General features: G+C 39.6%; 2 protein-coding genes across 2 annotated transcripts in view; both read left to right on the top strand.

Annotated features, from left to right (window-relative positions):
* Positions 1–400: 400 nt before the first annotated feature.
* Positions 401–8173, top strand: LOC311111169 (bolA-like protein 3). Its single transcript, XM_084153858.1, has 4 exons — positions 401–569; positions 795–921; positions 6939–7027; positions 7321–8173. The coding sequence occupies exons 1-4, from the start codon at positions 534–536 to the stop codon at positions 7384–7386; spliced, it is 318 nt and encodes a 105-aa protein (XP_084009984.1). The 5' UTR covers positions 401–533; the 3' UTR covers positions 7387–8173.
* Positions 8174–11145: 2972 nt separating this feature from the next.
* LOC311111477 (synaptic vesicle membrane protein VAT-1 homolog-like) overlaps positions 11146–12661 on the top strand; it is a 33520-nt gene continuing 32004 nt past the window's right edge. Inside the window, exons 1-2 of the mRNA XM_084154212.1 lie at positions 11146–11390; positions 12362–12495. Coding sequence (XP_084010338.1) covers positions 11161–11390; positions 12362–12495 — 364 coding nt within the window. The 5' untranslated portion in view covers positions 11146–11160. The remainder of the gene's footprint in view (positions 11391–12361; positions 12496–12661) is intronic.

Below are 12661 nucleotides of genomic sequence, written 5' to 3'. Positions count from 1 at the left end.
TGTATGGACTAATGCCAGTGTAGTCATTAACTTATCTGTATCTCAAGGGAACCCATTATGGATATCTTCATCTACATAACAATATACCATTAAATATTTGTAAGAAAATATTTTAGGGTTTTGCTCCCTATTTTTATTATGTGATTGGTGTGTTATATAGTTATGTGTTATTTTTATTGTTCATGTTATGTATTTTTTGTCCTGTATAGCATTTGTCAAGGAAAATCCTTATAATAAAAATGATTGTACCATTTATTATTGTTTAATTAAGCCTAATAAACAATGTGTGAAAAGGGTGATGGTTGTCTCCAGTCCATGAGAGGGCACCAGTTACAACAAAGTGAGTGTGTACGTTGCTGTATGCGTCTTGTCTATGATACTTACGTCATATTGTGGAGACGAACGTCAACATTGTTGACATCGAGGGGACGTTCTTATTATAGTTCAATGCGAGGGGCATGACTTTTTAAAAGCTGGTGGTGGATTACTGTTCATTATTGTTAGTTTTATCTTCAGTAAAGGACTAGGTCACGATGCTCTCTATTTCCAGATTTCTTCACAAAAATCAAGTAAATCAATTTAATTAATTATAATGCATAACGTTAGACTAGCCAACTAAACTAGCTAACTTTGAAGGTTGAGTGCGAATATTTTCTGCTCACTCAATCAGACAGCAAGTGACAATGACCATTTAGCTAGTTACGTGAGCTAGCTAACGTTACAACATGTAATTCAATATTTCTTGTGAGTTAGCAAACGTTCGCTAACTGTCTTTGAAAACATTTCTGTTTTAGGCTGTTTTGGTTTCTAGACAGTTGCAGAGGACTCTGTCTTCTCAGACAGACGGAGAGACCCGAATCGCACACATTCTCAAAGAGAAGTTTCCATCGGCCACGTCTCTAAAAGTTGTGGACATATCAGGTAAAGAGACCTAGAAACATGGATGTCAAAAGTGGTCCTGATCTAGCCCAACTAGCTAGATCATTAGGCATAATCAAATATGTGTTACTACGACGCGGAAGTTTTTGGTGTCTTTCTCTTATTTAGTGGACTCACTCTCGCATGGTCATCCTTCCATATTCGGTCTCGTTTACTCGACTATTGGAATGGAATTCGATAAACCTGTGCTTCCTAGGATAGTGTGTGGATTATTGGCGGTTGGCATCCAATAATAATAGTGCAACGAACTGTACTTTATTTACTCTCACATGTTGAAGTGCCAGATGCACTCAATAGTTCAAGAAAATACTTATAGAAATACAACCAAAAACCCAGCCCAAACTGCATGTACTACCATACACAGTACTATCCCTAACGACAGGCCTGAGGGCATCACCTCCTCTTCCACCATTTTCTGTAGATCCTCTGCAGAAATGTCTAGAGTATCCAGAAAATGTTCAGCTGCTCTACACAACAATTCAAATTTTATCTGACCAGCTTTCTACTTGTGCAGCACAATTCACACCCATAGCGATGAAGATCAGAAACCTGGACTTGTCAAAACACAGTTGCTTGGATCCACACATTTCACTGGGAACATTCACTATTTGTCCTCCTCCATCTGAGTGGGCAACGGGGAGAGCCCTGAGCCCTACCTCCTGATTCACCCTTCTCACTGCTTCTGCTTATATAACACCCTGTCCCACCTGTATCTGTTTCACCTTTACCAGGCACTCTGTAGCCTTGGCCTCATGACTACCTCCACAATTACTACACTTTCTGGGCTCATCCTCCAAACATTTCTCCACTACGTGGAAACCTCCACACCTTGCACATCTAGGTTGCCCCATCCTACACACTGACGCTACATGACCACATTTCTGACAGCGAAAACACTGCAGAACAGCTGGGACGAATGCTCTAACCGGATAGCTCAATATATCTCAACATTACCCGATCAAAAGTACCTCAAAATCAAAGCATAGCAAAACCGACAGGCTCTTCCTTCAATCCATCTCGATTACGGCTAAACCGTCTAACCTCACACACACCAGGAACCTTCCTCTTTAGCTGCTCAACCTCTACACTTAGAGGCACTGCTATAACTCCCTTGAGTGGAGCCCTGCTCCGTAAACTAAAGCACATTACTTCTCGTTCTCCCAGTCGGACCATGCACAATGCTCGGTCCTTCTGGCAGGTGGTATGCATCCTATCCTAACGAATAAACTCCTCTCTATTTGAACATACTGCACCTTCCCTATTCTACTCTCCGCCCACCTTGAGACCACAGGAGGTTGGTGGTACCTTAATTGGGGAGGAAAGGCTCATGGTAATGGCTGGAGCGGAATACTGGAATGGTATCAAATATATGGTTTCCATGTGTTTGATGCCATTCCATTTGCTCCGTTCCGGCCATTATTATGAGCCGTCCTCCCCTCAGCAGCCTCCACTGCTTGAGGCATCAAACTGGTTTGCCAAAACCCCATGATTGACTTTTTCTAAGAACCGAACTCCAATCACCATAGAATCCTCATAGACAATCCTCTTATATCCATTCCCCAGATCTTCTTCCTATCCATTCTTCAAAGGCACAGCAGTCGCCTCATCTTTCTTCTCTGAGTCCTCTCTTCCATTTTTCCCTATCTCATCTTAACTCTCTTCACTTCCCTCAAACTCTGTCCCACTCCCTCCATGATCACTATTAAACGGAGAAAAAAAGGTTCTCAGCGTCATCTATTCATTTATTTGCTTGAGGGCTAATACAGTGGCTTGCGAAAATATTCACCCCCCTTGGCATTTTTCCTATTTTGTTGCCTTACAACCTGGAATTAAAAATGTTTTTTTGGGGGTTTGTATCATTTGATTTACACAACATGCCTACCACTTTGAAGATGCAAAATAAAAAAAATTGTGAAACAAACAAGAAATAACACAAACAAACAGAACTTGAGCGTGCATAACTATTCACCCCCCATCCAAAGTCAATACTTTGTAGAGCCACCTTTTGCAGCAACTACAGCTGCAAGTCTCTTGGGGTATGTCTCTATAAGCGTGGCACATCTATCCACTGGGATTTTTGCCCATTCTTCAAGGCAAAACTGCTCCAGCTCCTTCAAGTTAGATGGGTTCCGCTGGTGTACAGCAATCTTTATGTCATACCACAGATTCTCAATTGAATTGAGGTCTGGGCTTTGACTAGGCCATTCCAAGACATTTAAATGTTTCCCCTTAAACCACTCAAGTGTTGCTTTAGTAGTATGCTTAGGGTCATTGTACTGCTGGAAGGTGAACCTCCGTCCCAGTCTCAAATCTCTGGAAGACTGAAACAGGTTTCCCTCAAGTATTTCCCTGTATTTAGTGCCATCCATCATTCCTTCAATTCTGACCAGTTTCCCAGTCCCTGCCGATGAAAAACATATCCACAGCATGATGCTGCCACCACCATGCTTCACTGTGGGGATGGTGTTCTCGGGGTGATGAGAGGTGTTGGGTTTGCGCCAGACATTTTCCTTGATGGCCAAAAAGCTCAATTTTAGTCTCATCTGACCAGAGTTCCTAATTCCATATGTTTGGGGAGTCTCCCACATGGCTTTTGGCGAACACCAGACGTGTTTGCTTATTTTTTTCTTTAAGCTATGGCTTTTTTCTGGCCACTCTTCCATAAAGCCCAGCTCTGTGGAGTGTACGGCTTAAAGTGGTCTTATGGACAGATACTCCAATCTCCGCTGTGGAGCTTTGCAGCTCCTTCAGGGTTATCTTTGGTCTCTTTGTTGCCTCTCTGATTAATGCCCTCCTTACCTGGTCCGTGAGTTTTGGTGGGCGGCCCTCTCTTGGCAGGTTTGTTGTGGTGCCATATTCTTTCAATTTTTTTATAATGGATTTAATGGTGCTCCGTGGGATGTTCAAAGTTTCTGATATTTTTTTATAACCCAACCTCGATCTGTACTTCTCCACAACTTTGTCCCTGACTTGTTTGGAGAGCTCCTTGGTCTTCATGGTGCCGCTTGCTTGGTAGTGCCCCTTGCTTAGTGGTGTTGCAGACTCTGGGGCCTTTTAGAACAGGTGTATATATACTGAGATCATGTGACAGATCATGTAACACTTAGATTGCACACAGGTGGACTTTATTTAACTAATTATGTGACTACTGAAGGTAATTGGTTGCACCAGATCTTATTTAGGGGCTTCATAGCCAATGGGGTGAATACATATGCACGCACCATTTTTCCGTTATTTATTTCTTAGAATTTTCTTTAACAAGTTATTTTTTTCATTTCACTTCACCGATTTGGACTATTTTGTGCATGTCCATTACATGAAATCCAAATAAAAATCAATTTAAATGACAGGTTGTAATGCAGCAAAATAGGAAAAACGCCAAGGGGGATGAATACTTTTGCAAGGCACTGTAAGTCTACGCTCGGCTAGTGCAATCTTAGGAACATAATAACTTTATGTTCCTAGGCAGGGTTGTCATGCACCCATTATTTTAGAGGGGTTACGAAGTATGTGAGGATGGAGGGGGGATGGTCTGGAGGGGGAAGTTGTAGAAATTTGCATTTTTCAAATACCTGAAACAGCTTTTTCCTGAAATCTAGATCCATAATCATTATGCCTAATTCTATGTAAAAAAATTAAACATATTTTTCTGGATAGGTTATCTAAGCATACGTCATTACCTGGTCAATTTTAATGAGGGTGTCATTCTGACTATTGTAAATCACACATCTCAATATACTGCACAAATATGCCTAGGATATTACATCCAAATTACAACACAGTACATGGGATCATAACACACATAATCAATACAGGCACATATCATGACATCATAATTAATTCACAACTATCATGATATTATCATAAGGTGACAGATTACATTTAAACCATGTATTTTTCTGCATACCTCTTGAGCTGTCTGTATCCTCTTGCCTGAAGGTAATTTTTTTATGCTTATTTGCATTTCTGCTAAAATCTGGGTAAAAGATTGAAAGGAATGTGAGTCTTATTCAGTACATTTAGTAAAATTGCCAGCAGGCATGCCAGCTAAGATAGTTAGACAAGCTACTCTAACTTGACTGATAGCCTGAAATGGCTTGGTATCTAGTTATGAGGTTGGGAGATTGGGAACGTATCTAGCTGGCTAGCTAAAGCCAACTTCATAAAATGGCTAGGTGGCAAGAATTACAGAGAAACAACAAAACATAGAGTTGAAGTCGGAAGTTTACATACACCTTAGCCAAATACATTTAAACACAGTTTTTCACAATTCCTGACATTTAATCCAAGTAAAAATTCCCTGTATTAGGTCAGTAAGGATCAACACTTTATTTTAAGAATGTGAAATGTCAGAATAATAGTGATTTATTTCAGCTTTCACATTCCCAGTGGGTCAGAAGTTTACATACACTCAATTAGTATTTGGTAGCATTGCCTTTAAATTGTTTAACTTGGGTCAAACGTTTCGGGTAGCCTTCCACAAGCTTCCCACAATAAGTTGGGTGAATTTTGGCCCATTCCTCCTGACAGAGCTGGTGTAACTGAGTCAGGTTTGTAGGCCTCCTTGCTCGCACACGCTTTTTCAGTTCTACCTACAAATGTTCTATAGGATTGAGGTCAGGGCTTTGTGATGGACACTACAATACCTTTACTTTGTTGTCCTTAAGCCATTTTGCCACAACTTTGGAAGTATGCTTGGGGTCATTGTCCATTTCGAAGACCCATTTGTGACTAAGTTTAACTTCCTGACTGATGTCTTAAGATGTTGCTTCAATATATCCACATAATTTTCCTTCCTCATGATGCCATCTATTTTGTGAAGTGCACCAGTCCCTCCTGCAGCAAAGCACCCCCACAGCATGATGCTGCCACCCCCGTACTTCACGGTTGGGATGGTGTTCTTCGGCTTGCAAGCGACCCCCTTTTTCCTCCAAACATAACGATGGTCATTATGGCCAAACAGTTCTATTTTTGTTTCATCAGACAAAAATCTGATGGACATTTCTCCAAAAAGTACGATCTTTGTCCCCATGTGCAGTTGCAAAAAGTACGATCTTTGTCCCCATGTGCAGTTGCAAACCGTAGTCTGTCTTTTTTTATGGCGGTTTTGGAGCAGTGGCTTCTTTAGCAGCCTTTCAGGTTATGTTGATATAGGACTCATTTTACTGTGGATATAGATACTTTTGTACCTGTTTCCACCAGCATATTCACAAGGTCCTTTGCTGTTGTTCTGGGATTGATTTGCACCAAAGTACGTTCATCTCTAGGAGACAGAACGCGTCTCGTTCCTGAGTGGTATGACGGCTGCGTACTATTGTTTGTACAGATGAACGTGGTACCTTCAGGCGTTTGGAAATTGCTCCCAAGGATGAACCAGACTTGTGGAGGTCTACAATTTCTTGGCTGATTTCTTTTGATTTTCCCATGATGTCAAGCAAAGAGCCACTGAGTTTGAAGGTAGGCCTAGAAATACATCCACAGGTACACCTCCAATTGACTCAAATGATGTCAATTAGCCTATCAGAAGCTTTCAAAGCCATGACATAATTTCCTGGAATTTTCCAAGCAGTTTAAAGGCACAGTCAACTTAGTGTATGTACATTTCTGACCCACTGGAATTGTGATACAGTGAATTATAAGTGAAATAATCTGTCTGTAAACAATTGTTGGAAAAATGCACAAAGTAGATGTCTTAACCGACTTGCCAAAACTATAGTTTGTTAACAAGACATTTGTGAAGTGGTTGAAAAACAAGTTTTAATGACTCTTCCAACTTCAACTTTTATTCATCAAAAAGAAATCAATAGGCTGCACAGCTTAATCAAATTTGTTTATAAACTTACCTCCTGCAAGTCCTGCCCATCATCGGCAGCTAAAATCAAATCAAAAACAGGACAAATCGGCGGGGGCACGTGCCCTTGTTCCCCCTATGGGCATGATGACTCTGATTCCTTGGAGCACTCATGACAATGGTGTGACACTACGTTTTCTGTTCTCAGGTGGCTGCGGTGCTATGTATGAAGTCCATATAGAATCAAATGAATTTAAAGGGAAAAGAACGGTTCAACAACACCAACTAGTCAACCAGGTAACCTATGGGGATACATTCTGGAGAGATCAATTAGTTTGCACCATTGTATGGAAGCGTAGAGGCTATATAGCGCTGTCAAAATGTTACATTTGCTTTGGTTGAAATTGTTTTGTACCAATCGGATGTGTGGGATGAGAGATAAAGGAACAACAAGTAGTAAAGTATGTCAAATTGCTCAGTCTTATATCAAACCTTTCAGGTGAAATTATTATCCTGTATTGCATTTTATGCCAAATGCTAAATTGTTGCAAAAACAGCACAGCTGAAAACTGCTATGTTCTCATCCATAGGCACTCAAGGAGGAGATCCAAGGAATGCATGGACTACGAATATTCACAGATATTCCTCGAGAGTAGGACCAAGCCCTTTCACAAATTGTAGGCCTATGAATGTACACCCCTCAAATGGAATGTCATATGCTGATTCAATTTTCATCTGAGGATGAACACCCCAAAATCTCAGATGAATTGTTAATGTGTCTTTGGCAGGAACAAAGGAAATGGTTTGTCCGGTTACTTCCTGACAATATTGTTAGAAATAATCGGAAGAATTCAAGGTAGGGACACGTTTTACAACGTAAATTGTGTAAGAAATGTAACTAAAACCATCATATATTTTTATTTATTTACCATAAACACAGTTAAATCATTGATGAGATTATTCGAATGCTGCCTTTACAGAAGACATTGACCTAAAAAGCTATGATACGCTCTGGATAAGAGCGTCTGCTAAATGACTAAAATGTAAATGAAAAATAACGCTGTCAGGATTCATTAGTAAATTGCCAAGTCAATTAGCCCCCTATCCAACTGAGTTGGCCTATAGTGTTTTTTAACCATTGTAAAGATAGGATGCAAGTACATTGTAGTGAACAGATGGAAAATCTCATGATAAAACGACTAGCTATGCAACTATTCTTGTACATTTTTTCTGAAATTGAAAATCCTGCCTATATTTGTGTTTTTGTTTAGTGTCGTAGTTAATTGTTTAAGTCATGAGACACAGTCATGAGACAAGTTTCCATTCCGTTTCCAGTATTTATGTTCTGTTATTCCTCCTTGTTAACCATTAATGTAGAAATAAAAGTTGCTGACAAAGTTGATGGACTTAAATAAATAGTATGTTATTAAAAGGACAAAAACACTTGACCCTTATGTCTTTATTAAAGGGATACTTCAGGATTTAGCCTACACTACTGTAGAACTTATAATTTGCAGGTGTCTAACAACCTCATTAGATTGTAATAATCACTGTGTGGGCCTACTCCTACTGTGTGGCCCCAATGTGACCCATACTTGGTAAATGTACTACAGTTTTTTCTACTGTGAAATTCACCAGCAGGTGGGGCCCCCTAGCTATTTCCCTGACCAATATTTTTTGGGGTTAGTACATTAAGTGAGAATACATTTTACTACATGGTAGCCTACTTGAGATGTAACTTTGTTGCTTGCTTATTCATAAACAGGTTATGATTGGATTATAGACATGAAACCTATTGCCAGTAAATGGACATTCATAATTGTGATATTCCCCAAAAACTGATATACAGTGTCCTGTAGCCTATGTGTTGTAGTCAATCAATGTTAGGTCTGTGTTTTGATACTCACAAATATTTGAATTTTTGTGCCTGGAAGAAGACATTTGCGAATAACCCTGTCTGATCACGTGCCCATTTGTAGCCGCAAAAGTGGAATTTGCGGTTCGCCTTCAAAATAAAAGTCCCCAATTGAAAGTGACGCAAAGGGATCCAAATAGTGGAATGATGCAATATTTGGACAAAATAATCGTAAACAAAGTTTGAATGTTGTTACATAATTTAAAGTTAAATACAATAATTAATTAATTTGACAAACAGAAAAATCTGTTGAAATCTAACTGCATTGTCTTACGTCAGATAATGAGTCGATTCCGCCTGCACTGATCGGTTGAAGGACGCGCTTCGCATAGGAGTGATGCCATCTGACGTAAGACAACGATCCCACTGTGGATGTATTAGACTGCATAATTGCATTGGGGGAAATACATATATTCACTATACAGCCTTACCTATGGATTGTGCATCCATGAAACAGTGTATCAGCCTACTCAGTGACACCCACAGAACACAGTTCTTAAAACATGAGTGTCTTAGCTCTTATTGCAGGACTTTGACTGGTAAATCACCTCCCCAATCAGTCTATTGTGGTTAGGCTGTACAGTGCAATATGAATATTAAATACACACAGGCTGACTGGGAAGGTGATTTCCCACAGTCAAAGTCCTGCAATAAGAACTAAGATGCTAATATAAACGCTTGAGAATTGTGTTCTGTCGGCATCACTCCATAGGTAAGGCTGTACAGTGAATATACTGTAAGTATGCCCCAATGCAATTATGCAGTCTAATACATCCACAGTGGGATTTCAACTGTTTTTTTCTGTTTATTGTCAAATTAATTATTGTATTTAACAGCATTCCAACATTGGTTAGTATTATCTAGTCCAAATGGCATGATTCCACTATCCGTTTGAAAAACGTTCAATTAGGGACTTTTATTTTGAAGGCGAACCGCAAATTTCACTATTGTGGCTAATCGTTACTGTGACTAGCTTCACATAGGTCTGTTATGCCTTGCCAAACTGCTTGCTTGCTGCTCTTCCACAGGGAGAGGCTACTGACACGCCTGGTGCCCAAAATGTATGACGTATGACGCGCAGCGAGAGTTGAGTGGGGACGAACGGATTTGGTTCAAGGCAGTCGTCCTAATAATGAGCCCTCCCCAACAAGCTAATTTATGCGTGTGGCTAGAAAATTCAGCGGTAATTTCTAAGCCGAAATTGGGACTTGCCGAAGTTTTCAGAATCATTACCTGTATAGGAATAATTGTTATATATTTTTAAATTAATTTGTAACCATTTTTTTTTTTACAAAAACGTTTACGTTAATGTAGTTGTAGGCCACATGTTCGGTGAAAATCACTACAATACATTTACTTTAGGTGTCAGCCTGGCCTGATATTGCGACACTATCTAGCTAACTACTTCTCTCCTTACTGCAGGACGTGTTGTTGTGTTGCCGGCTTTGCAGCCCTAACTATCCCCATTGAGCAGTAAACTGTATCACGGTGACATCTAGATGGTTACTACCAATATTTTAAGTTATTTCTCGTGTAGGCTGCTATCCTACTGGAAATATAATCAAATTGGATGGAACAAATTCGGCACGTTAGCGATATGTGATACAACTGGCCGGTGAAGCAACTGCTGCCCAGTGGGGAAGCACCTCGATATCACACCGTTGTACTGGTCATTCACATCAAATTGTCGTTACGTTAGCTGACATCGAGATGGTGACCAATACTACAAGTTATTTTCCCCTCGTCCATTGAAATAAACATAACTTTCTTTTACAAGTTTTAATTAGTGCCAATGAAATGCTGCTGCTGTTGCCAGTTAGTCAGTATAAACTAGACTCATCAGGACGCCTGACTGAACCGAAGCCCTTCGTCTCCACTCGACTCTTAACTGCGCGATATACGTCATCAATTAGTGCGTGTTAATTATTTATATATACACTAGAAGACTAAAAGTGGGCGCTGTGTGGAAGTTTCTGTGCCTCCATCTTGGCACTTCCCCACCGGTGTAAAACAAATATTTTGGAAGCTATAGAAATGCATTTATTATTGTCTACATTCGTTTTTGCCACATTTATTATATTACAGACACCTTAATGCATACTTTTGAATTATATTATGTGAGCTAAATGTAAAAAATAAATAAAATATAAAAACAATTCTCCATAAAGTATCATTTTTTGAGATTAATAATTTTACTGTCCGACTACAACAACAAAAATACTTAAATAAATGTAATTTTGTCCTTGAAACATTTAATTGAAATACTGTAGAATTTCATTAATTTCTATGGAGGACTGCTCCTATTGGGGAGTGCCAATATGGCCGAGTGGTGGCTTCAAAGTCTCTCATTGGCCAATACACAGCATCAGTAATCCAGGGTTTATAAACATATTTGGTCCGTATAGCTCTCCCTCTTCCAAAAGAGAACTGATTCGGCTCATACTGCGCATTCTGAACTTGGAAGCAGGAGGGAAGGAAGGACCAGTTACAAGCTCGAGCATCCCCTTCCAGCCCCATGAAGCCCACCGAAATGGCTAAAGAAGGAGCGGAGATGACAGAGGAAACTGAGCACATGATAGAGAAGAATGGCGCAAAGGAAACAGAAAATGTAGTATCTGCAGGAGATGCCAAAGAAATGCGAGCCGTAATACTGTCCGGTTTTGGGGGTCTCAACAAACTCCGGGTAACCAAGAAGGCGATGCCTGAGCCACAGGAAGGAGAAGTGAAAATTCGCGTCAAAGCATGGTAAACGTTGGATAGTAAACTGTTGATGTAATTGTTACATTGATGCCTGCCTATATGATTTTAAAATATCAGTGTTGCGAAGTTACATAAATGTAGTGCAACATGTTGCAGATTCTGATTCAGTATGGGCGAGCCATGAATAAACCTTTAATTAAAGTAGGTTCAACTCGACCTGTATAGTTTGTAAAAGTGACACGAGAAAAGGACTCATTTAATTCATGAAGCCACATGTCCTCTGATGGTTCACTGTCTGTAATAGATGATTAATAAGGACTGTCTGTGGACCAGTCATGCAAATGAAAAGCAAAAACACCTGCAATGTTGGAATTAATTAGAATTTGTCTTGATAAAATTATTTGCTTGGCTTGTTCTTGACTGATAATCTTTATGAGCTTTTATTGGATCTGGCAGAAGGGGGAATAGTTCAATACCACGAGCCAGTTGAAATGGCTTTTCTCATTACAACTGTCTCATACAAAGTCCTACACTTGTGGTATTTATGCTCTATTCTCGAATGCTAGCCTACTTGTCATTTAGTAAGTAGATTCTGATGAGGGATTGATTATTTGTCTTTACTCCAACAATATTGTTTTATTGATAATATTGAAATACATAATAAGTACACATCAATTATACATTCAACAAGTGACAAGCAATTTTTCCATAAAAGGGAGGCTGTTACAGATATACTGTATCACAGATGAGCTATTTGTTGTTCAGTGCATGTGAATCACCATGGCCTTGGAACTGTAGGCCCTTTTAATAGTCTGGAATTCAAGCATGGGTTTGTAGATGTCAGACAGTTTGTGTTGTGAACTTATGACTGCTAAGGCATTTATTTATTAACATATTTGATCAAATAGTGAAAATGACCATCATGCAATATTGTGTCTTCTCCAATCACCTAAGTTAAAAATAAATAACTTTGCTTGATTGTGATGTTAATATCAATGAGACATTTACTGTTGCAGTGGCTTGAACTTCCTGGACCTTATGGTGCGTCAAGGGAATATTGACAATCCTCCGAAAACTCCACTTGTCCCTGGATTTGAATGTTCTGGAATAGTGGAGGCGATGGGAGAAAACACAAAGGGATTTGAGGTCAGTGTATCCAGATCACAGTATGTTACAGATATTATGTCATGGATTAGTAGCACAACTATATTGATCTCACTTTGCATTTTTACCCCAAAAAATATTGATTTGCTGTTACGGTTTGAAATGTTTAATGTTGCTATTTTGAAATGCATTGGTCAGAGTAGCATGTGAGG

The sequence above is a fragment of the Coregonus lavaretus genome, assembly GCF_964263955.1.
Source record: "Coregonus lavaretus genome assembly, chromosome: 37".
NCBI lineage: Eukaryota > Metazoa > Chordata > Actinopteri > Salmoniformes > Salmonidae > Coregonus > Coregonus lavaretus.
This window is presented reverse-complemented; position numbering and strand designations above follow the sequence as displayed.

What these genes read in the sequence shown, in the direction of transcription:
- LOC311111169 (XM_084153858.1), top strand. Translation starts at nt 534, where the DNA reads ATGCTCTCTATTTCCAGATTTCTTCACAAAAATCAA. An exon ending in GATTTCTTCACAAAAATCAA is followed by an intron (nt 570 to 794) that starts GTAAATCAATTT and finishes TTTCTGTTTTAG; the next exon opens with GCTGTTTTGGTTTCTAGACA. An exon ending in AACACCAACTAGTCAACCAG is followed by an intron (nt 7,028 to 7,320) that starts GTAACCTATGGG and finishes TCTCATCCATAG; the next exon opens with GCACTCAAGGAGGAGATCCA.